The sequence below is a fragment of the Talpa europaea genome (assembly GCF_964194135.1).
Source record: "Talpa europaea genome assembly, chromosome: 14".
Lineage (NCBI taxonomy): Eukaryota > Metazoa > Chordata > Mammalia > Eulipotyphla > Talpidae > Talpa > Talpa europaea.
Genome location: NC_140082.1, coordinates 23,421,816 through 23,446,041, shown reverse-complemented (window position 1 = coordinate 23,446,041; position 24,226 = coordinate 23,421,816). Strand labels below are relative to the sequence as shown.

Sequence of the window (24,226 nt, the reverse complement as noted above, 5' to 3'; positions counted from 1 at the left end):
TTCGATCCCCGGCTGCTCCCCGGCCACCAGAGGAGGGTCGCACACGGCGCTCAGACCTCTCCTGCCACCCTCTGCTCCCCTCAGCAGTGTACTTCGGTCCTTCTGCCTGTTCTGCTCCCCGCTCTGGCTCTGGTGAATTCTCTCACCCTCCTGCGCTTCTGACTGTACCCAGTGCATGTATAAACAAAACAAACAAATAAATAAATAAATAAAACATGCCTCTATTAAAAAAAAAACTATAAAAAAGAGAAAGAGACACATTTTCTTGGTTTATTATTGGGGATCTATAATGACTTACTGGTACTAGGAAAGACCACTGATTTCATCTGAAAATACTGCAAAATTTTAGATAGCTTATCACAATTGCAAGTCACACGGATTTTATTTTTTTTAAAGATTATTTATGCATACAAGAACTGGGGTACAGGCCAGAGATGCGGGGTGGGGGGCGGTGAGAAGATTCACCAGAGACAGAGTGGGGAACAGAACAGGCAGACTGACTGAAATACACTGCTGAGGAGAGCAGTGGGCGAGATTGGGTTGCTCCGTAGGTGGCCGAGGATCAAACTCGTGCTGCAGAGGCTGCAGACTGCTTCATAGTGTGTTGCTTAACCCTTGCGCCACCAGGGAGGCCCTCACACAGATTTTAAAAATGAATCTGAAGTACTTGTTGGCTAAGAACACAATACAAACTATAAGGAAAGTCATGGCCTTGAAAGAATTAAAAAAATACAGAGGGCCTCCCTGGTAGTGCAAGGGGTTAAGTCATAGCACTATGAAGCTATCAGCAGTCACTGCAGCAAGAGTTAGATCTCTGGCCAGGGATGTGACCCACATAGCACAGACCTCTCCTGTCTCGCCCCCTGCTTCCATCAGCCGTGTATTTCAGATCTGTCTTTTCTGCTCCCCACTCTGTCTCAGGTGAATCCTCTCACCCCCACACCTCTGGCCTGCACCCCAGCTCTCGAATGCATAAATAGATCTTTAAAAAAAAAATACAGAATTGCCAATGACCACACAGGAATACAGGTGTGCAAGAAACAAGAGCTGTCAGAGGAAAACTGAATATAGCATAGGGACCTAGAATTTAAGTTACTAATGAAAAATATTTTAATACATCTTTTTTCCCATATTCCTCTCATCCTTTACCCTATTCTCCTGAGAAGATGTAATACCCAAATTGGAATGTCCTTTGAACAATGAAAGTCATTTTAAAGCAGGTTAAAACCATGATAAATCATCTCAATCTTATATATGCTACTCCTAAAGACTTCTAGAAGCCTTTCAAAGACTTCTAGACTTCTAAGACTTCTAGAACCAATTTAAGATCTTAGGAATACATACAAAGATATTCCTTCACTGGGCCTCCCCTGGTGGTGCAGGCGGTTGAGCGCCTCACTGTGAAGCTGTCTGCTGCCTCTGCAGCGCTGGTTTGATCCCGGCCCGCCGGCGAGGGTCCCACATGGCGCGGCAGACCTCTCCTGTCACACCCACTGCTCCCCTCAGCAGTGTATTTTGTCAGTCTGCCTGTTCTGTTCCCCACTCTGTCTCTAGTGAATCCTCTCACCCTCCCGCAAATCTGGCCTGTACCCTGGTTCTTGTATAAATAAATCTTTAAAATATATATATATTCCTTCACTGTATAAGGGCTTTAAATAGCCACATAAAATATTTAAATTTATTAAATAAAAACTGTCAAGCAACTACTTATTTGGGGAATTACTGTTGAGTTTTGGTTATGATATATATGTATTTATATATTTACTAAGTATTTAAATGTTTACTATGTGGCTAATTGTGAAGCAAATAAGATATCTGTTCTAAAAATAAAGCAACTGGGCCTCCCAGGTGGCGCAGCGGTTGAGCACTGGGTTGCGAAGCTGCCTGCGGCCTCTGCGGCGCCGGTTCGATCCCCGGCTGCTCCCCGGCCACCGGAGGAGGGTCCCACATGGCGCGCAGACCTCTCCTGCCGCCCGCTGCTCCCCTCAGCAGTGTACTTCGGTCCTTCTGCCTGTTCTGCTCCCTGCTCTGGCTCTGGTGAATTCTCTCACCCTCCCGGCTTCTGACTGTACCCAGTGCATGTATAAACCAAACAAACAAACAAATAGATAAATAAATAAGACATGCCTCTAGAAAATTTAAAAAAAAAAATAAAAAAAAATAAAAAAAAAGCAACTAACTTGCCTAAGGTCTTTTTTTGTTTGTTTTTAAAGATTTATTTTTTATGCACAGAAGAACTGGGGTGTAGACCAGAGGTGCAGTGGGTGTGAGGAGTCACCAGAGACAGAGTGGTAGTCTGTCTCTGGTGCTGTTTTACTGAAATACACTGCTAAGAGGATCAGCAGGCAAGACAGGAGAGGTCTGCTGTGTGGGGTTGGGGGTGGTGGGAGTCTTAAGTCAGGAAACAACCTGGTCAACCTGGTCCAAATTCTTTTTTTTTTTTTTAAAGAGATTTATTTATGCATTCAAGAACTGGGGTGTAAGCCAGAGGAGGAGGTGGTGGTGAGAGGATTCACCAGAGAGAATGGGGAGCAGAACAGGCAGATCTACTGAATACACTGCTGAGGGGAGCAGCAGGCGAGACAGGAGAGGACTGCTGTGCCATGTGGGTAGCTCCCTGGCCGGGGATTGAACTTGTGCTGCAGTGGCTGCTGATAGCTTGACAGCGCGGTCTTTAATCACTGCGCCACAAGGGAGGCCCTGACCTGGTCCAAGTTCTAAAAGTCCTTCATCTGCCAATTACAGAGTTAGGAAGTAGCTGACCTAGCTTACCCCTGTTGTATATGTGGATAAAACAGATGCCATGTTGGGTCACTATCTTCCCTGGCTTCTAGTTTGGAGTATGGATATCTCAAGAGAATTTTCTAAATTAATTATCTCCAATTCCTCCCCCTTTTGTTCTCTTCTGTACCCCAATCTAGCCAGACTATTGTTTATCTTACCGCAACACTGAAACAGCTCTTGCTGAGATGTCAGTGGTTTCCACACTGTTACAATAAAGTCAATTCTCAGACTAAATTATCATCAGCATTTAACCCAGATGATCACTATCTTCTCTTAAAACACTTTCTCCACTTGACTTGAAAAAGACCATCTTTTCTTGGTTTGCCTCCTACTTTACTAGTTGTTCTCTCTCCATCTCCTTTGCTGATCTTTCTTGTTACCCTGATTATTAAAGTTTAGAATCTCCATGGCTGAGTTCCCAGACCTCTCTTCTTTTCTTTTCTTTTTTTTTTTTTTTTTGCTTTCATTTCCCTGATGAATTTATCCAGTTTCATGGTTTCAAATAACCTCTAAGTGTCAGAGACACCCTGTAGCAGCGGGAAGGGATGGGGCAGTTTCTCCCGAGCAGACCGGTAAGGAGAGGCTGGAACCCTCAGTGGCTTTTCCAGGCTTTTATTGAGTTTATGAGGTTCACAGCAGGCAGGGGTGCTGGGGGGGCCTCCCAGCCCCAGGCAAATCTTCACTCTTTCTGGGCTCTCTGGTGTTCTCCCGTGGTTTTGTTCTCTTCCTTCTCCTTCTGGTCGATCTGTTCTACTGTGACACCGCCCTTATAAGCCCCAGTCTCAGCCCAGGTGAACCCACCTAACCATGCCCACACCCTATTCCAGGTGCCTGCCATCAGGCATGCAGTCAGGACCACAGGGATCCATCATCAATCCTAATGGCAGGAGGGCAGAAAAGTCTGACAGTTATTTACCCTACACACCCAAATTTATATGTACAACCCAAACCTTCTTCCTTTTAACTACAGACATGTATAACAAGTGCTATGTGCCAGCTCCATTGGAAGGTTTAGTGGACACTTCAAATTTAGCATGACCAATACCAATCCCTGATTTTATTCCAACCAATCCTGCTTCTATCCTGGGTTTCTCAATCTCAGTAAATGGCAACTGCAATTAGATAATTATTTATTCAGTTACTGAGGCCAAAAGCTTTGGAATAATCTTAACTACTTTTTTCAACTGCCTTTCAAACCATCAGTAAAATCCTATCAATTCTATATTCAAATTAAGTCCAGAATCTGACCACTTTGTACCATCTCGTCCATTCTACATTCTATACCACAATTATCCCTCTAAGTAACTAATGACTTAAATACAGATGATCCTTCACAGAAGAAAGTGATCATTTTGAAAATTTAAGTCGAAGCAAGAACCTCTTCTGTTCAAATGCCCCTCCCCCATCCATCCCCAACATATAATAAAGTCCTTACAATAGCTTATAAAACCATTCATGATTGTCCCAGACCCCCATGACTGATCTCATTTCCTGTTACTATGCTCCTTGCTAAACCTGCTCCAACCACACTGGCTGCCTTGTTATTCCTCAAAAAACAAAGCAAGTCCTGCATAAGGTCTTTGCACCTTGCATTTCTTTCATGCTCTTCCCCCCATGAATCCACATGGCTCATTCCCTTTGTAGAGGCAGGAAGGGAGGAGTGCAGGATCTCTATGACCTGAGCAGACGGGTAAAGGAGACTCCTGGAGCCCTCGGTGGCTTTTTCAGGTTTTTATTGCCATTTTACCAGGTATATGGCAGGCAAGGGCCAGGGGGCTGCAGGCCCCCAGTGAATTCTTCACTCTCTCTGGGCTCTCTGGCATTCTCTCGTGGTCTCATTCTGTCTCTTCTGCTTCTCTTTCATTCTGCTCTCTTCCTCGTTCTTCTTCATGGCGCCCTTATAAGCCCAGTCTCAGCCCACATATACCCACCTAAGTATGCCCACACCCACTCCAGGTGTCGGCCATCAGGCATGCACATAGGAACGAAGGGATCCATCATCAACGCTAATGGTGGGAGGGCAGAAAAGCCTGATAAACATTACCCTAAACCTTCCTTCAGAAATCTTCTCTGACCATCTGACTACCAATTGGATGGTTTAGTGTTCCCCCTTACTAAATGTGAGTTTCATGAGGCAAGGGGGTTCATTTTATATACCAGGTAAATCCTAGTGCTTAAAATTCAGTAGGCACCAAGCAAAACTCTGTTGAGGGACCAGTAACAAGACTGGTGAGTGCATAGTTAGGTCACGCTCTTGACTAATCTATCTACTTTATCCTGGTCCCTCAAACTTGGCTAGTTACTGTAAGAGTGATTGGCTCTGGCTTGAAGATAAATTATGCATTAAGGATTTAGGACTGCACTTGTCTCTACCCAATTTCTGGTTCCCTGAAAATCTAAGAAAATTTATATTCAATGTAAAGTAAGGAACTTACTCCACTCAGTTTCTCTGTCTAAAAAGAAAAAAATTTCCTCGGCACTCTTTCCAATTTCAACAGGGCTGGGTAGAGAAACACATTAAACAATTTATTGGATCCTTGTTATCAAACTTTAACTCCACATAGTATCTTTTTGATGATCTATGCTGCATTTTTGGGGGTCATTTTTACCCATAGAGTTAAATGCTGTTTGTTCACACTGCCTAACTCTGCAAATTGCACGCAAATTAAATTTTTGTATAAACAAAATTTCTATGAGAGTTGACATACAAAACTAGATTACATAATCTAAATTTTCGACTACTGCTATTAAGTTTCTGTATTCTCTTAAAGGGGCTCAATTTTCCATAAATAACAGGAAAGCATCTTTAAATCTTTGCATAGGTTTTTTTTTTATAAGACGCTTTCTAGCTACAAAATTTAATCAATCAAGTTCTAAAAATGTTTCTTAATATTAAAGGTATTCTTAAAAGTTACTCTGTAAAATTATAAATTCAGTTATTTTTGCACATATTAATCATTTACTTTGGAAATGAGGTGTATCTTGTTCTTTATGACCAGGAAGTAACACCAGGTGAAAATAACGAATGTAGACAGTTATTACATAATTGTTTGGATATAAGAACCTGAACTGTGAAACGCTTATACTCTAAAATGCTTATGAAAATGAAATTCAATTATATTTAATTCAAAATTAATTTCATTTAGTGTTTCCTGCAATAGTTCACAGAAATTTAAGAAAACCTCTCGGGAAAAATGTATACTTTTTTTTTTTTTAATTAACATTCTTTGTCCTCCACCATAGTGGAAAATGTACATTTCTGATCTAGTCGTGTACAGTGTCCTTAATGGTAACTGTTGGTAAATTTCATTTTTTAAAACCCCATAACTATTCAAAGCACTTTACGAAGGCCTTAATCGGATCATGCAAAATTCTAAGTCTTTCACCCCATAATTCCTTAAAAAAGTGAAATGTCATCTCCTTGGCAGTAGAGTTCAAATACAGGCGCTATTTACCCTCTCACTACTCCCAAGACAGAAGACCAACAAACAGATTTTACAGGTCACACTCTCAAGCTTAAAAAAGGACAGGACACAGTTGGGGGGGGGGGGTGGAGGAGCGGGGAGACAATGATCCTGTGCTACTGATTCGGCTTCTCTTTCTGCAGCATCCCAAGTACCTCTCCTGTCCAGAAAACTTTCACAGTTACAGGGCCAACATCACAGAAGCTTCAAGTCTCCCCAGATTTCTGAAGTGCGACACGAACCCCGACCGAACAGGCTAAAAAGATTTCGAAATACAGTGCAATATAAAAACTCCTGAAACACAGACGCCGACCAAAATACAATCCCATCCTCCAGAAAAGGAAGAGGAGAGGAGGCAGCTAAAATAAGACTGGGTATAAACGGAAAGGCGAAAATTTAGGATGAGCCTCGACTGCTCTTCCCAGCACTCAGGGGAGCAGGAAACAAAGGGATACGATGTAAAAAGGTCTACCCTACCCCTCTTCTCTTCTCTCCAGCACAGCTGAGTGGCAGGATCTCCCCAGATGGCAGCGGAGAGAATGAAGGTATCACCCCCCGCCCCCCTGGTGACGCCGTCCAACAAGTCAGCGGGGCCGGATCCCGACAAGACAAGGGGGGCAGGAAGGCGGACAACTCCTTCTGCGGCTGCGGTGACGAGGGGACCCTGAAGAGCCGGGTCGAGGGGGGCAGCCAGGACCCAGGATGACTAAGCCCCGGCTTCCTCGATGGCAATCGTGGCAAAGCTCGCGCCCCCACCCCCCACCCCCCCTTTCTGCCCCGAGGTGCCGAGAGAAGCGTGGTCCCGGGCAGCCCGCGCCCCGCTTACCTGCTGCACCCCGAGGAACTGGTAGAAGTTGAGCTGCACCTCCTCCACCAAGTCAAACAACTCCAAGTCTCCGCTCTCCCAGCCGCGCGCCGGCGCCGCCAGCAGCAGCAGCAGCAGCAGCAGCGGGAGCGGGAACGGCACCAACCCAGGCCGGCGGCGCGGAGGAAGCCGGGCCGGGCGCAAGCGAGGCGCCGTCATCGCGCCGGGCTCCGAAAGGTCACCCGCCGCGCAGCGCCGTCAGCCGAGGCCGGAGACGTGGCGGGGAGCGCGGCTGTGGAAACCGCCTGGCGGTCAGAGGCTCCTCATGCAGCCGAGCCGCGGTCGTGCGGCGGCCGCCGGCCCCACCGAGAGGGCAGGGCGGCGGGGGCGCGCCGACACGGGGGCGCGCGGGCGGGCGGAGGCCGCCGGGGGTACCTTCCTCTGACCCTCACCCCCGGGCCGACAGACAGCTGGAAAGGCGGCGCTGGTCGCTGAGGTTGCAGAGGGGGAGAGGCTTCCCTTGGCCTCAGCCTATCCTAGGCCTCGCTTCCGGTGACATCACATCTCCTAGCAACCGCGGAAGAGGGGCGGGGCCGGAAGTAGGGAAGGCGGCGCCCCCAGATCTGGGCCTCGGAGAAACGCTCGTTAGTCGCTGTCGGGGGAAGGAGCAGCACATGTGTTTACACAGTTTGCGCCATGGGAAGTTACAGGTGTTAAACTTTTACCTAGGACAATGTAGATTTTCACCTGAAGGCTACTTTCTTCCCCTTGAAAATGAAAAGCATATTTGAAGGTTGATTTATTGATTATGATCTTTGTTTCATGTGTTTCATTAGTCCATTAGCCAACTGTGGGGTAAGGAAAAAGTGTCAGGCTTTTCTGCCCTCCCGACATTAGGATAGATGATGAAACCCTGTGGTCCTAAATGCATGCCTGATGGCGGGCACCTGGAATAGGGTGTGGGCCTAGGTAGATGGGATTCACCTGGGCTGAGACTGGGCTTTTAAGGGCAGTGTCAAGGGGAAGCCAGCAGAAGCCGAGAGAAGAAGAGAAGCGGAGAGAACGCTGGAGAGCCCAGATAGAGTGAGGGTTTGTTGGGTGCTGGCCTCCCGGCTCCCCAGCACCCCTGCCTGCCATATGCCTGGTAAATCTAAATAAAAGCCTGCAAAAGCCACTGAGGACTCTGACTCCTCCTTTACCCTGTCTGCTGGATCAGAAAACCTGCACTGTGCCCACTCCCGCCCCTACACCAACATATAGGAGCAATTGAATCCAGGACTTGGAAAGGGCAAATCTACTTAACAGTCTAGAGTAACCTTTGAGAGAGGTGAAGCAAAGAATTTGAACCAAAACAAAGGTTACACGTCTAATTATAAATTAAGATTTACAAGCATAATGTCATAAAACAGGCAGCCTGTTTTTATTAGAATTAATAATAGTAACTCAATCATAGTCTTAGAAGAAATGTAGTTCTTCCACTTTATCTCATTTCCAATTGGGCTTACCTTTCGATTTATTTACTTATGCATACAAGAACTGGCATACAGGCCAGAGGTGTGGGGGGTGAGATGATTCACCAGAGACAGAGTAGGGAACAGAACAGGCGGATTGACCGAAGTACAGTGCTGAGGGGAGCAGCAGTTGAGTCAGGAGAGGTCTGCAGCGCCTTTTGGGTCACCTCCTTGGCCAGCCGGGGATGGAACTGGTGCTGCAGAGTCTGCGGATACCTTCATTGTGCTGTGCTTAACTTCTGCGCCACTAGGGAGGCCCCTCCAATTGGGCTTTCTTAAAAACAGCTGAGTTCTGTGTTTAAAAACATTCAGGCTAAAGACCGTTTTCCCACCCATATCTCATGCCCTAAAGTTGCTTCTGTTAAGTCTCTAAATTTTTTCCCATTGGCTAGTATTGCTTATTGTGTGTGAACTTTATTCTCTTCTTAGACTTCTTTCATATCGTCTCCCTGACTCCCTATTCTTGTTCAGGATGTAGAAGGGGACTGTAGGGTAAAGAAATTATCAGGCTTTTCTGCCCTTCCGCCATCAGGATAGATGATGGATCTTTGTCCTGAATGCATGCCTGATGGTGGGCACCTGGAATAGGGTGTGGGCATAGGTAGATGGGATTCAGCTGAGCTAAGACTGTGCTTTTTAAGGGCGGCGTCACAGGGAAGCCAGCAGCAGCAGTAGAAGCCGAAGCCGAAGCCGAAAGAGAAGCCGAGAAGCAGCAGAACGAACGCCAGAGAGCCCAGATAGAGTAAAGACTTGCCTCCCAGCCCCCCAGCCAGCACCCCTGCCTGCCATATGCCTGGTGAACCCCTGGCAGGCCTCCCAGCCCCCCAGCCAGCACCCCTGCCTGCCATATGCCTGGTGAACCCCAATAAAAGACCTGCAAAAACCCACTAAGGACTCTGACTCCTCCTTTACCCGGTCTGCATGGGATCAGAGAACCTACACTGTGGCCATTCCTGCCCTTACAGGGACCAAAAAAATGCTTGTGTAAGTCAGTGCACTTGGGTTGTTTAGAAAATTTGTCCTATGCTTTGCCAATTTTGGATCCAGCCAATTAAATAAAACTCAGTAAGAATGAAAAGACTCCTTCATTCTCATAGCAAGATTACAATGATTAATAAATTAGAAAAACAGTATCTACGTAGTAAATCTTACCGAAGAAATTCTTGTATTATTGCAGTTTTAAAATAATTTTAAATAGTCATAAATGAATGCACATATATCTTGCTTTGACATAACTTACATGCTTGAATTAATGCTTTTTTTTTTTTTTTTTTTACATTTTAAAAGGACAGGTTTATTTAGGAAAAGGAGAAAGAAAAAGAGACACCTGCGTAGACACAGATGGGCCATCTTGGAAGAAGAACCACTAATTAATTGTATTTTAAATTCATCACAAGACTTACCTTTGAAAGATACAAGAGCAGGGGTGTCTGAGTCTTCAGGGCTGCTATGACAACAGGCATTGATTTCTCACAGTTCTGGGGTTCAGGAAGCCTGGGATCAGGGTGCCAGCATAGTCATGTTCTGGTGAGAGCACTGCTTCTCCACATTTCAGAGAGCCATCTTCTTAGTGCACATTTGCATGGTAGGTGCAGGAGACACAAGGGAGAAAAGAGGCGGGGAAGGGAGAAGTGAGGGCAGGGGGAGAGAAAATGAATCGTGACTTCATTGAAACTCAATTATCTTCTACAGGCCTTGTCTCCAAATACCATCACATTGTGGATTAGGACTTCAACAAGTGAATTTTTGGAGGGAAGGGACACAACCTTTTGGGTCTCAGTAAGAAGTATCATCTTTTCTGTGTCTCAGTGCCAAACACAATGTATACCCCACGCTAACATTCAATTAGTTGGATTGAAACCTGTGAATATCGCCCCATGACAGTTTTTTTAGTTTCCTTTTTGATAGATCAGTTTTCTTAAAGTGAAAGGCATCTTTACAAGCTCTCTAAATTTTTTACTCTTTATTCAATGAGTAAAACATCAAACTATGAAACTAATAATCTTTTACTTCATATCTAAACATTTGTATTTTTTCTCATTTGATCATTTATTTCAGTTCAATATAACATATGAAACTGTGCCCTATTGCTACAAGTCTAGGATCCTTACTCTGATCTTTAGCAGAGAGTCTAGTATTTCCCTCTTGAGCCATATTCTTATGTTGCCCAAGAACCCCAGGGATTTACTCTATTTAAAGGAAATCAGTTTCTTTCCAAGGCTGAGCTGAAATAGAATTGGAGTCTATTCAGTACAGTATTGCTATTGCTTCTAACTGCCATAAGTATTGGTCTTGAAGCTTTATCCTACTCATCCCAGTGATACTTGTCCACTCTGAAATGATAGTCTTACTTATTTGGTCTAGGTCACATTTAGACTTTTAATGTGGCATCTGCCCATGTTCAGTCATTGTCCCCAAAGGATGATGCAACTGACTATTTGCTGAAGCCTGGACTACATAAGCCAACAATTACCAGCTGTTTTCTTTATTCACTGATTCTGGGCATGGACTGATCAAGCTTAGCCTGGGTAGAGGGAATTTACACAGGAAAAGAGAAGCCAGAGAAACATTTAACAGTCATGTAAGTTGTGTAATGGCTTGGAAATGTTGAGGGACCCACAAACATAAAACAAACTTTCCCACAGGACATATTCTGAATTCTAGTGTGATGCAGGAAGCTGAAGGACCAGGTTTAATAGGTAGAGTAAAATCTCCCCACATTCTACCAGTTCATATACAATGAATTGCACCTAAATGGAGGAACCTGCCTTAAAGATAAGTTGGTCTTCCCCCCTTGTAATACTTATGAAGTTGTGTAAGGAGGCTAAACATCTAAACTTAAAATTTTTCAAGACAGAACTTAACCTTCAGTGTTGAGGAGATAGAAACCCTTCAGACTCTCAAAAGCCCAGAGGAGGACCTCCCTGGTGGCACAGTGGGTTGAGTGCAGCACTGGGAAGCTGTCCGTTGCCTCTGTGGCATGGGTTTGATTCCCGGCCAGCCTGGGAGCTACCCATATGGAACGGCAGACCTCTCCTGTCTCGCCCACTGCTCCCCTCAGCAGTATATTTCAGTACATCTGCCTGTTCTGCTCCCTGCTCTGTCTGGTGAATTCTCTCACCCTCCTATGCCTCTGGCCTGTACCCCAGCTCTTGTATAAATAAATAGAAAAATCTTTTAAAAAAAAAAAGCCCAGAGGAATCACCCATGAATAGAATCTAATTAAAACTGCACCTCAATCCATGAATTGACTGAACTGATCATGCCCTTACCTTGTCTACTTTCATAGCTAGAGGAAAATTACATCATCTGTATTGTCAATAGCCTTTTTATACAAGTCTTGCATATGATAAAAATTGTGAGTTATCACAAGAGCACAAAAATTTGACCAATAGTCAGAAGAAAAAAATAGATAATAGAAGATCCAAGATAAGCCAGATGTTAGAGTCCAGATAAGGACTTTAGAATAACTACTGTAAAATAGAAAATTGATTATAAAATGAAAGAAAAAGTATACATAATATATTAAAAAAAAAAGTGCAGAATTTTAAGAGACAATTGGATCCATGGAAAGAATCAATGGAAAAATCTCAAATTGACAAACATAGTATTTGTAATCAAGAACTAAATGGGTGGGTTTAACAATTTTCCTGTTGAACAGGAAAATCATGAATTTGAAGACAGATCAAGAAAAAAATACAAAACTAAAGTACACAGGAGAAAAAAGAATAGATAGAACAGAGCTTACAAGGTGTTTGAATGACAGCGAATAAATTTAGCATATGTGTGACTGGAGTCCTAGAAAAAAAGGAGAGAAAGAGAATCAGGCAGAAACAATATTTGTAGACATACTGGCCTATTAGAGCAAAAAATCCAAACCTCTTAAAATCACCATTTAAGTAGCCTATTCATCCTGTGATTTAGAAATGTGTGGTTCTCCAAATCTTGACACTTTTTCTTTTGCCCCTTTATGACTGTTTCTCAAATATATGGTCTTGATGTTCTAAGATACCATTATTCCTTAATAGAACACAATCTTAATGGAACATTACTTTCACTTAGTAATTTTTTCAATTTCCATTCACAAGCTTATATTGAGTTGACTAAGTTTAGGAAAATATTGTTTGGGGGAAGCATCTCCTTTTTAATATCCCTTTTTTATTGTAGTATTGGATTTTAATCTTTTGAAGTAAATACTGATGTTCATCTGTAAATAATATATTCCTATCATGTTGACACTATGATTCACATCTCTGAAATATTTACTATTTCCCCAAATAGTCTCATAGTGTATTAGAGCACAGATTCCTGAGCCAGATTGATTAGATTTGAATCCTGCCTATATCACTTACTAGTTGGGTAATGCCTATGTTTCAGTTTCTCACAATTGGTAAAATTAGGATAATAATACTACCAAATTCATAAAATTGTGGGGATTAGGTGAGATAATTAATGCTTGGTAAATAGTATTTAAATGTTACTATTATTTTATAGGCTGTCTCCACCTCCTTTCTATTGAGGTTTCTAGAAATTCATCTTATCTATTTTTACATGTTTATTAAATGTTGTCTTTAAATGTATTTGTTATTAAAATTGGACTATGATTGCCCACTTCACCATAAACTTATCCAAATAGTTGCTTGACCAAAATGGTGGGAGACAAGACTGTTTTTATAAAAGCCAATTTAATATTATGGTTATAACTCCATAAAGATAGATCATTCATGATTTTCCTGCTAAATTTAGCTTAAGGGTAAATGAGAGATACCCAACTGAGAGTATGTGCCAGTTGAAAAAAAGGAAGGGAAAATCCTCACATTCAGTGATTAGTTACTAAAGACTCATTCATCATTGTCTCGGTCTAAAGTGGGTTCTGTGTTTTGAGGTAATGTTTTATGCTTTACATAGACTTTATATGCATCACAATAAAATCTATGTGAAATTTTCTTCTTTCTGACCTCTTCCACAATTCCAAGATTATCATTAATTTTTCAAAAGTTTCTAGTGACTCACTGAATCACTTTTTTAGACTGGTGAATTTTTTTTTCGCCTGCTTCCTTTAGGCATCCAAAAGGATATTATTTCCTACTGACCCAATTCAGTTCAAGCATAGCAATCATTATATTTTCCCCATATACAAAGGCTCCAATTAGTCTGCAAAAGAAAATTTTAACAGACCTCTTCATCATCTATTCTTCCAGGCTGAACATCCTGGTTTTGGCATTCTTCCTTTGAGCTCTAATATAGCTTGTGATGCCAAATTGGAACACAAAGAAAAACAGTACAAAGTTGCTGTTCACCTCAGTCAACAGGCCACAACTAAAGCAATCATTTATGCATAGAAATTCCATACCTCATAAACGTCTATTATAAAATTCACTTAAAAATAAAATTAAAAGTAATACTGAATTAGCAATATGATTGATGTGGATACAGAGATGGATTAAGAAAAATCTAGTTCCAACTGGTAAGATATGGGACATTTAAATTCTTTTGCCATGCAAATCAAAGAGTTGGAACTAGATTTTTCTTAATCCATCTCTGTATCCACATCAATCATATTGCTAATTCAGTATTACTTTAAATTTTATTTTTAAGTAACTACAATGAGATACCATCTTACACCAGTGAGAATGGCACATATTAAAAAACTAGCAACAACAAATGTTGGCGAGAGTGTGGAGAAAAAGGAACTCTCCTGCACTGTTGGTGGGAGTGCAAACTGGTCCAACCACTATGGAGAGCTGTGTGGAGATTTCTTGACCTGCTAAACATAGAGCTTCCATATGATCCAGCAATTCCACTCCTAGGGATTTACCCAAAGGACACAGAAACATCAATTCCAAAGAGCACCTGCACCCCTATGTTTATAGCAGCACTATTTACAATAGCTAAGCTTTGGAAACCACCCAAACACCCAAAAATAGATGACTGGATCAAGAAGATGTGGTACATATACACCATGGAATATTACTCAGCATTCAAAAAAGATAAACACATGCAATTTGCAGAACATGGATGGAGCTGGAAGGGATCATGCTCAGTGAAATAAGCCAGAAAGAAAAAGAAAAATACTGGATGGTCTCACTCATAGCAGGAATCTAGAAAACTTAAATAAGGGACCAGGAAAAAGAATAACTATAAGAAAGAAAACATCAAAATCAACAAAAAACTATGAACCAGAGACACTCTATGGGGGTGGGGGACAGGGAAAGGAGGGATTGGGGTCAAAATAAGGGGGTTGCCATTGTATGGGGAATATAAAAATAAAATTTAAATAAAAAATTCTTTTGCCACTCTTATGGCCCAACTTTATCCACATCCACTTCCAATATGTAATTCTCTATTAATTCTGCTTACCACAAAAAGGGTTTTAGTGCCAAGAATGCATAATTAAAGTCTTCTAATTTTAAAATAATAGTAATAATAATCTCACCACCAGGGGGCAAAGAACATGTTTGCAGTCTAAGGTTGCTTTTAACATTCTGAAGGAATTGCTTTGTTTGGACATAGTTTTATTGTTGCTGTTAGAATATCAATGGCTGCAAATTAAGAGATACAGATGCTAACCTAACTTTTAAACTTAAGGGAAAATGGTGCTTATACAAGAGAAAATTGTACAAGTTACATTAACCAGGTATCCTTTCATTTACTATCAATTTTAGATGCTCAGGAGGAAATTATCTGCCTTCTTTTCCCTTTTCTCTCATGTCATTGCACATGAGGAAGAAAAAGAGAATTCAAACTTTTGAAATGCTGAATCTAGCCTATGCCAGTGCTGACCTTTAAAATTGCTTTTAGTACATGTTATATTTTAACCAGTGATTTCTAAGCATGTATTTAAGCTCTGCTTTTTTATTAACCTAGTGTGATTAACACACATACTCAGGTCTTTCCCTCCTTTTAAAATCTGGTTCACTGACTTTTTATTTGATTAATGTTTTGCTGTTTGTTAATTTTATATTAAAGTTACAAATTATATTATGTTATTAACTAATTTTTTTAAGATTTATTTATTTATTTATACAAGCACTGGGTACAGTCAGAAGCGTGGGAGGGTGAGAGAACTCACCAGAGCCAGAGGAGGAGCAGAACAGGCAGACCGACAAAATACACTGCTGAGGGGAGCAGCGGGCGTGGCTGGAGAGGTCTGTGCGCCATGTGGGACCCTCGCCGGCCAGCTGGGATCCAACTGGTGCTGCAGAGGCCGCAGGCAGCTTCTCAACCCAGCACTCAACCGCTGCGCCACCAGGGGAGGCACAACTATTTTTATTTTTTAAACAAAATTATATCATTAACTGGTAAGCACTTCAATTCACAAATTACCTCTTTGAGACCTTGATATCACTGAACTTACTGGTGAAGTACCAGAGTTGTGAATAATTAGAAACAATAAGTGAAATTATTGCAAAGTAAAATGTATAAAAGTTGAAAAATTGGTGCAATCAATGCAAATCCTATCATCTGAAGTGTCAGGATTATTTTATTATTTCTGACTTGTAACTTGATAAAAATTCTGGTAATGGAAGCATAACTGAGAGTATTTAAATCAGAGTATCTGTGGTATAAGAAAAACCACCACCTTTTATTGTTCTTGGTTTCTTTTCTTCCCTTCTTCCTGCTCTAAGTACCTGCTGAAACCACATTTCACTGAATGATTGTAATGAGGCCACTATTTCACATTAGGCTTGGAGTAGAATGAAGACATCGCAGTATGCTGGCAAGATCTGCTATTTTTTTCTTTCCTTTTGCTGCTCACTGTGAGTCTGGTCATCATCTCCACTGTCAACTCCCAGCACTAGTGCTGTTGCCAGGGCTGTGGAATTGGGAGATACCACGATGGTCATCTACAGAACATTTTTACCCAGATGAAATAATAATGAAATTAATATGGAAAGCAAATTAAGAAGAAAAACAATTTTTTGTTGTTGTTGCAAAAAATCAACTTTTAAAGGCAGACTAAAGAATATACTATGGCCCATCCCTTTTATACCTGTGCCACTATATCTATATACATCAATCACTGTAAAGGGAAATTAGAGGTAGAGTTGTTTTTTTCTGTTGTTGATTTGCTGTTTTCAAAAGCTGTTTTGGTGTGAATTGAATCAGCTCTTTCTTTCTCACAGAGTTGTGTCCTTCAGCTATTGCCCGCCACCAATTGCTCAAAGACTACGTTTTTCACTGTGATATTTTAGAGCCAGGGTGAGACAACCTGGTGCCTCTCACCACATCCTCTCCACTCTACACAGAAACTGGACTCAGCCAAGTGACCAATTCCATACTGACAGTCTGTGGCATTTTGTTATAGCAGCCTGAACAGATTAAGACACCTTATAACAACCCAGTGAGGTAGATATTATCATTACCATTTTCTAGCTGAAAATGGTGAGACTGTGAGGGACTTCATTATGTGCCTATAGCACACAGTGAGTCCTCACTAAATATCATGGATAGGTTCTTGGGAACTGCAACTTTAAGCAAAATAACATATATTAGAGCCTCCCTGGTGGCACAAGGGGTTAAGACACAGCCTATGAAACTATCCTCAGCCTCTGCAGCACGAGTTCGATCCCCAGCCAGGGAGCTACCCACATGGCACAACAGACTTCTCCTGTCTCACCTGTTCTGTTCCCTACTCTGTCTCTGGTGAATCCTTTCACCCCCTAAACTTTTGGCCTGTACCCCAGTTCTTGTATGCATAAATAAAGCTTTATAAAATAAAGAAGATAAAAAAATAACATATTAAAATTAATTTTCTACAAGCTAGTTGATATAAACAAGAGTTCGCTTGTTAGCTATTTTTCAATGTTGTCAGGTGTTTTAAAATTAATGTGGGAGGGAACTCATCTCTTATTAAATTCCCATGCCATATTTCTGGTCACAAAAACATCACCAAACTTCTAAGTAAAAACTCAAACCACTTCTAATATTAAATAACAGCTTGTAGTCATTCTCATCCAGTCTGACTCAGAGGGGGACAGGTGAGACAAAATGATGAACCTCATGTGCACACCTCAGAATGTGGGGTAAACTGTTGAGTACCAGGAGAAAACACACAGACATGGGGAGAAAATGCAAACAACACAGAGAATGACCTGCTGTGACTCAATTATTTTCTTCTTCGAAGTTATTACGAACAGAAGTTACAATGAAAAAAGTTATTTGAGGACCTGTTGTATATGCTTCTGTTCTAGAATCTCCTGACCCCAGAACCTAAGATTTTTAGCTACCAGTGCTGCTTTTGAGATGATAGGGGGAAAGACTGGGAACGCTGTTCTTATATGGACCTCCTAGAAATCTGAGTGGGAGAGCAAGGTAAAAGAAATTTTGGAAAAGAAATTTTTTTACACATTACCCTAAACATTGTGGACACAAAGATTCATTCAATCACATTGAGTTACAGAGAGACTAAAGTGTGTCAAAGGTCAGAAACATTGTGAAGTCAAAATAAACTGAAATGAGTTGGTGGCTCTTTGCATGTAGAGAAATGAGAGAACAAGAGAGAAAAAGGGGAAAAAATCAAGATAAGTGCAAGCTGTTAATTGTTTTTTAGTGAGTTTCCTGAATTAATTCTGTAGAGTCTGTGTCCTATTTCATGTGTGGACCCTGAGGTCCCTACTTGGTTATCTTAGTGAGAAGTTAAAGACTCAAAACACTTCTGATTGTACAGAGATTTCCTTAAATGTTTGTAATCAATAACTCTGTAGGCCCTTGTTGAGGGGCTCTGCATGCATGTTGAGACTTGCCTTCAATGTTCAGGTAGGCAGTTTATAACTGTCTCACCTTCACAGTCTATTTGCACAGAGCTTCATGGCTAACTAGAGGTGAGAGCTTGAGGCCTTCTCAGTTCTCTTCTGGGCATATGAAGTGGTCCTAATATTTGAATTTTTTATTTTATTTATTTATTTATTTATTTATTTATTTATTTATTTATTTATTTATTTATGTATTTATTTATACAAGCACTGGGTACAGTCAGAAGCACGGGAGGGTGAGAGGATTCACCAGAGCCAGAGCAGGGAGCAGAGCAGGCAGAAGGACCGAAGCACGCTGCTGAGGGGAGCAGTGGGCGGCAGGAGAGGTCTGCGCACCATATGGGACCCTCCTCCCGTGGCCGGGGAGCAGCCGGGGATCGAACCGGCGGTGCAGAGACTGCGGGCAGCTTCGCAACCCAGCGCTCAACCGCTGCGCCACTGGGGAGGCCCTAATATTTGAATTTAAAAAAATTTTTTAAAAGATTTATTTATTTATGCATACAAGAACTGAGGTACAGGCCAGAGGTGTGGGGGGTGAGAAGATTCACCAGAGACAGAGTGGGGAACAGAACAGGCAGACTGACTGAAATACACTGCTGAGGGGAGCAGCGGGTCAGACAGGAGAGGTCTGCTGCACCATGTGGATAGCTCCCTGGCTGGCCGGGGATGGAACTCGTGCTGCAGAGACTGCGGATAACTTCACAGTGCTGTGCTTAACCCCTTGCACCAGCAGGGAGATCCCCCTAATATTTTCAAACAAAGTTTGTTCTCAAAAAATAAATTTGTTACCAGAAGTAGTAGATATACACAATATCTGCAGTACAAAAAAAAATTGATATACTACATTTTATAGCTGAGCATGACCAAAAAGGAGCGAACGTGTAACTTGCTCTCTGGGGAGTCTGGGTAGCATTATCATGCATATACAAATTCAATTCAGGTGGGTCTCATCTAAGGGTGATATTTCTCAACTCTCCCTGGGCCAAAATGGGATGGACAAAATCAAGCTGTTTCAGTTCAATTCAGATAAGACAGATTTTTATTGGAAAAGAAAGTCAGCAGCATGATAGCAATATACACACACTCTGAGGTTCACAACATTAACAGCTTCTAGATTCACAGAAAGTGGCAAAGAGAGCCTTCCTATACTTGGCACAGAGATTGAACACTCTCCTTTCACATGTAGATCTTATCTTGTTTTCTGTATTATTTTCCTCTACACTAGATCATAACAAAGCTTTCTACTGGGAGATCCATGTTTGTAGACCTTATATAATTCTCTTCTGGTGGAAATAGAGTCATTTGTTCATCTATAGAATGTTGTCTCTTGATCAAAGATATCATCATTATTTACCAATGGCATTCAGCAGAAGTAAACTTGATTTCAATTAGCTCTATATATCAATGTGTGATATAGTTTCCAAGCTAGAAATTTGAGAGGTTAAATTATTCAAAAGGAACGTTTAAGGACAAATCCGTTAACAATGTGAAAATAACAAGAACTCCCAATTTCCTGAAACATGCAATGTATTCAGGTGGTATTAAACCCATATTTGAGAAAAGAAGAAAGAGACATCAATGCTTATTGTCATTTGTCTGACTCAGTGTTCTTCTCCATTGTGTATTGCACTTTCACTCTAGAAGGGTAATTATTCTTTAACTGGCTGAACAAATGCTCTCCACAGAGCATCAGCTTCTCTGACACTAGATAAATTAACTACAATAGAAATGTTTCACAAGTGTAGCATTCCATAAATGTTAGAACAGAGGTTAGAACTCTCTAAACCAGAGGTTGGCAAATTTCTTTTATGAAGGGCCAGATAATAAATATTTTAGGCTTTGTGGGCCAAATGGTTTCTGTTGCAACTAGTCAACTCTGCTTTCTTAGCATGAAAACAATCATGGGGCATTAAGTAAGTGAGTGGATATGATTGTGTTCCAAACACAACAAACAAACAAACAAACAAACAAACAAACCCCTTTATTTATGGAAACTGGAGTTTGAATGTTATGTAATTTTAAACTATAATCCAACGTCTTTTTTTTTTTTTCCCAAAAAATGTCTTGGCATAGGAACCATGTAGATACAGGCAAAGAGCCAGATTTGGCCCATGGGGCTAATTTTGCCAGAACCTACTATAAACTGATGCAAGAGCAGAAACATCAAAGTTTGTGTAGCAGGGTAGTCTGGAATCCATGCTTTGGAGTCAGGCAAGGATGAATTTGAATTGTGGCTCTACTGCTTACTAGTTATGTGACACTGGAAAAATTATGCTACATGATTAAAACTGTATACTCCTTTGCAAAAGTGAGGAATAGGATGGAATAGCTATTTTACAAAATTGTTGTGAAATTTAAATGAAACGATACATGTAGGTTTAGCAAATGCAAGATCATAGTGAGTGTAGTTACTACTATAATGAATGGCTTGAGAAGCACCCCAAAGACTTCACTTTGCTCAGATCTATCCCCACTTTAGAATTTATAGAAGAAAACAGCACAATCTTGTCCCAAATCACTGGGCATTTTCACAGTTTAGTTTAAGACCAGTTTAAGACTCATGGTCTCTTCTTTTTCAAAGCCCTGGATGTCCTAAAGGTCTAGAGCCTTGAGTTGAGAGTTTCTGTAGAATATTCTGTATACTCCCAAGCTCTCAATTACATCCAAATCTAGTGGTGCTCTATCACTCTTCATTTTTCTGGTTTGCCAAGAGTTTAGTTGTTTTACTCACTTTTCTATATGACAGTTATAAAGAATTATTTATTTATACAAGAACTGGGGTACAGGCCAGAGGTGCAGGAGGGTGAGAGGATTCACCAGAGACAGAGTGGGGAACAGAACAGGCAGACGGACGAAATACAATGCCGAGGGGAGCAGCGGGCGAGACAGGAGAGATCTGCCGCGCCATGTGGGACATTTGCGGCCAGTCAGGATTGAACCCACGCTGCAGAGGCTGTGGACAGCTTCACAGCGTGGTGCTCAGCCTGCTGTGCCACCAGGGAGGCCCTCTATATGATAATTATAATGGGACTATTTCAATATTCAACCTCTGTAATGAAATTCCATCTCTAAGTGTGAACCATGAATCCACTTAGGAAAGGAGAAGTAGGGTAAGGGGTTATGTTCAGCTTTATGTCCCAGGGATGATTAAAACATTTTTTTTTTATAGAAGTAGCATTGGTTTATAACATTATATAGGCTTCAAGTGAACAGCATTAAAATTTGACCCCTGTATATACTACATTATGATCAAGCACAAAATGTCTAATTTCCATCCACTGCCATACAATTAACCCCCTTTACTTGATTAACCTGTGTTTCAGCCCACTTCCTTTCTCATAATCACCATTTTGTTCTCAAAATCTTAGTTTGTTCTTTTGATGTGCTTGCTCATTTGTTTTGTTTCTTTATCTTTGGACTATGAGTGAAATCATGTTATGTATCTTTTTCTGCCTGACTTATTTAATTTGCAGAATGCCCTTTGGGTCCAAGATATGGCTTCTTTTTTGGAGAGAGAGGTGAGGAGAAGGGAGGCAGGGAGAGGAGGGGGGGAAAAGGAGGAGTAGAGGGTGGGAAAAGGTAGGAGGAGGGAAGAGAGTGTTACAGGGCAGGGAGAGGGGCACTCCAGACCCCACAAACCTGCCTGCTCTAAATAGGTTCTGCCATCTGCTGCATCAACACAAAACATGTGAGACTTTAATGAAAAGGAACTTTAATACAATTAGTAAACAATACAGGAAAGGCAAAGAATATAGTTTCTAAATCAAGCACCCAAAGTTACCCATCCCCTCATGGGTAAAAGTCTACCCAAGCAGGATTAGCCCAGAGCAAGGCCACAAAGCCTGCCATGAGTCTAAAGTATCTTCCAGTGGGGACCCACAGGAAAAAGGATCAGGAACAACCAGACAAGTCTGGGAGGAAAAGAGCAAGATCAAAATCAAGACAAAAACCGCCATTGTCACCTCCCCACGGGTCTCTCACCCACATCTGTGTCACCCAGTTCATGACCAAATAGCAAGTGCAGTTCCTTTATGTGTCTCTCAGCTCCATGCACCTTCTCCAGGTCTCCTTCTGGCTCTCCTTCCTGCTTCCTTCCTTCCTCAGTCTCCTCTGCAGCTTCTTCTCTCCCTGCTCAGATCCACCTTCCTTTTGGATGGGGCAGGAAACCTGGGGACCACCCTGTTACAAGAGGAGAAAAGAAGGAATAAGGAAAGGAGAAAAGAGAGAGAGACTTACCTGAAAGCCAGGTTTTTCCAAGAGAAACGTGTCTTAAAATTCATTTATTATCCATTAACATCTAATAAGACAAACCATTACAAATTACTCTGGGAAAGATAGAAACCTTGTTCCTTTGGGCTAAGAAAGTTTGAGAGAAGAAAGATGGTGGAGGCAGATCAAAGATTCTAGGCTATTTGTTTCATGGTTTTCATAGGAAAGCATCCTGGGTGCGGGGGATGCAGTTAATGTAGCTGGATTATTATGGGTAAGGTGATGATAAGTCCCAGTTTTCCCAGGATCATCCTGATTGATGTTTGTTATCACAACATAATTATTAACAACTCTCCTCTTCACTTTCAAAGTGTCCTGGATTTGATAATAAATTCTTTGGTAACCCTCATTTGGGAAGCTTGAGAAGAACTGAAGCTAATGGATATTTTACCAGTAAGCACAAGACTGAAGACCCAAAGATATTGAAGTAGATAGCTATGTAGGTGAGCCAAGAGGACTCTTCACAGTCCTCTTGGGACATGGAAGGGAGCCAAAAGCACTCATGTATCCAGGTGAAGATTCTTGGGATGAAAATGTACTTATAGAACTATCTATAAGGAAGGAAAACTCTAGCACATATTATACTTAATGGGGGGATTCTATGAAACATTCTCATTAAATAAATCAAAATATAAATGTACCTGTTCTTATTATATACCTCTTATTTTAAGGATGAACTAATGGTTCTAGCTAATGCAATAAAATAAGAAGTAAATGAAATATTATAAAAATGATTATATTAACTGTAACAATATATTTACCCAAAGTGGCAATAATATTTCTGGTTCCACATGTTCTTTCAGAACTTTGCCAACCTTCAATCAAAGGAAGTCTAAGTCTCTAGGTCTTACACAGGCCTTTGCGCCTGTCCCAAATAATAGGTATGACAAAAGCAATGGTGTGTCACTTCTGAAGCTAGATAATAAAAAGCAACACAAGTTCTGCCTGCCCCTCTCTCTCATGACATATTTTGGAGCCCTGATCTCCTACATGAGAAATCCAGCTCCCTGAAGCTGCCAACACTGGGACAATCACATGGAGAAAACATGCAAAGATAGAGAGTTCTGAGAAGCATTAGAAGTTCCTCACCTCTGAATTGTCACATTACAGGCACCAGACTGTGAATGAACAAGGCACAAAATTCAAAATTTTGAATTCAAAATTTGATACGTTTGACTACTGAATACTGATTCAATGGATGTCCAGCTTCTGCCTAGGGCACAGAAAAACAGGAAGACCATTACTTCCACATTTAGAGAAGAAAAAGCGAAGGTATTTGCAAAAAACACAAATCATTTGAATCTATATATAGTAGTTTATAAAAAGATATGTCTACGTGATCTTATTTGGAAAAAGGGTTTTTCCAAATATAACTTTCTTAAGGTGAGATCATCCTGAATTATACTGACGGGTCCTAAATCTGAGAAATATCCTTATAAAAAGAGGAAAGGAAGGGGAAAACAGAAGGGGAAAAACAGATGATCATATGAAGATGAAGGCAGAGATTGGAGTTAGGAAGCTATGAATTTAGAAGGAGTGCCAAGGATTTTTGGCAGCCACCAAAAACTAGGACAGAGGCATGCAATAGATTCTCACTCAGAACCTCCAGGAGGAGGTGCTAACACCTTGATTTCAAAC

The 24,226-nt window shown here is 41.4% G+C and overlaps 1 protein-coding gene across 1 annotated transcript in view; it reads right to left on the bottom strand.

Annotated features, from left to right (window-relative positions):
* The window catches only part of DNAJC1 (DnaJ heat shock protein family (Hsp40) member C1), a gene marked incomplete at both ends in the record, with an annotated part of 121,511 nt that extends 114,239 nt beyond the window's left edge, over nt 1-7,272 (bottom strand). Inside the window, one exon of the mRNA XM_084253409.1 lies at nt 7,075-7,272. Coding sequence (XP_084109535.1) covers nt 7,075-7,272 — 198 coding nt within the window. The remainder of the gene's footprint in view (nt 1-7,074) is intronic.
* Nucleotides 7,273-24,226: the final 16,954 nt, after the last annotated feature.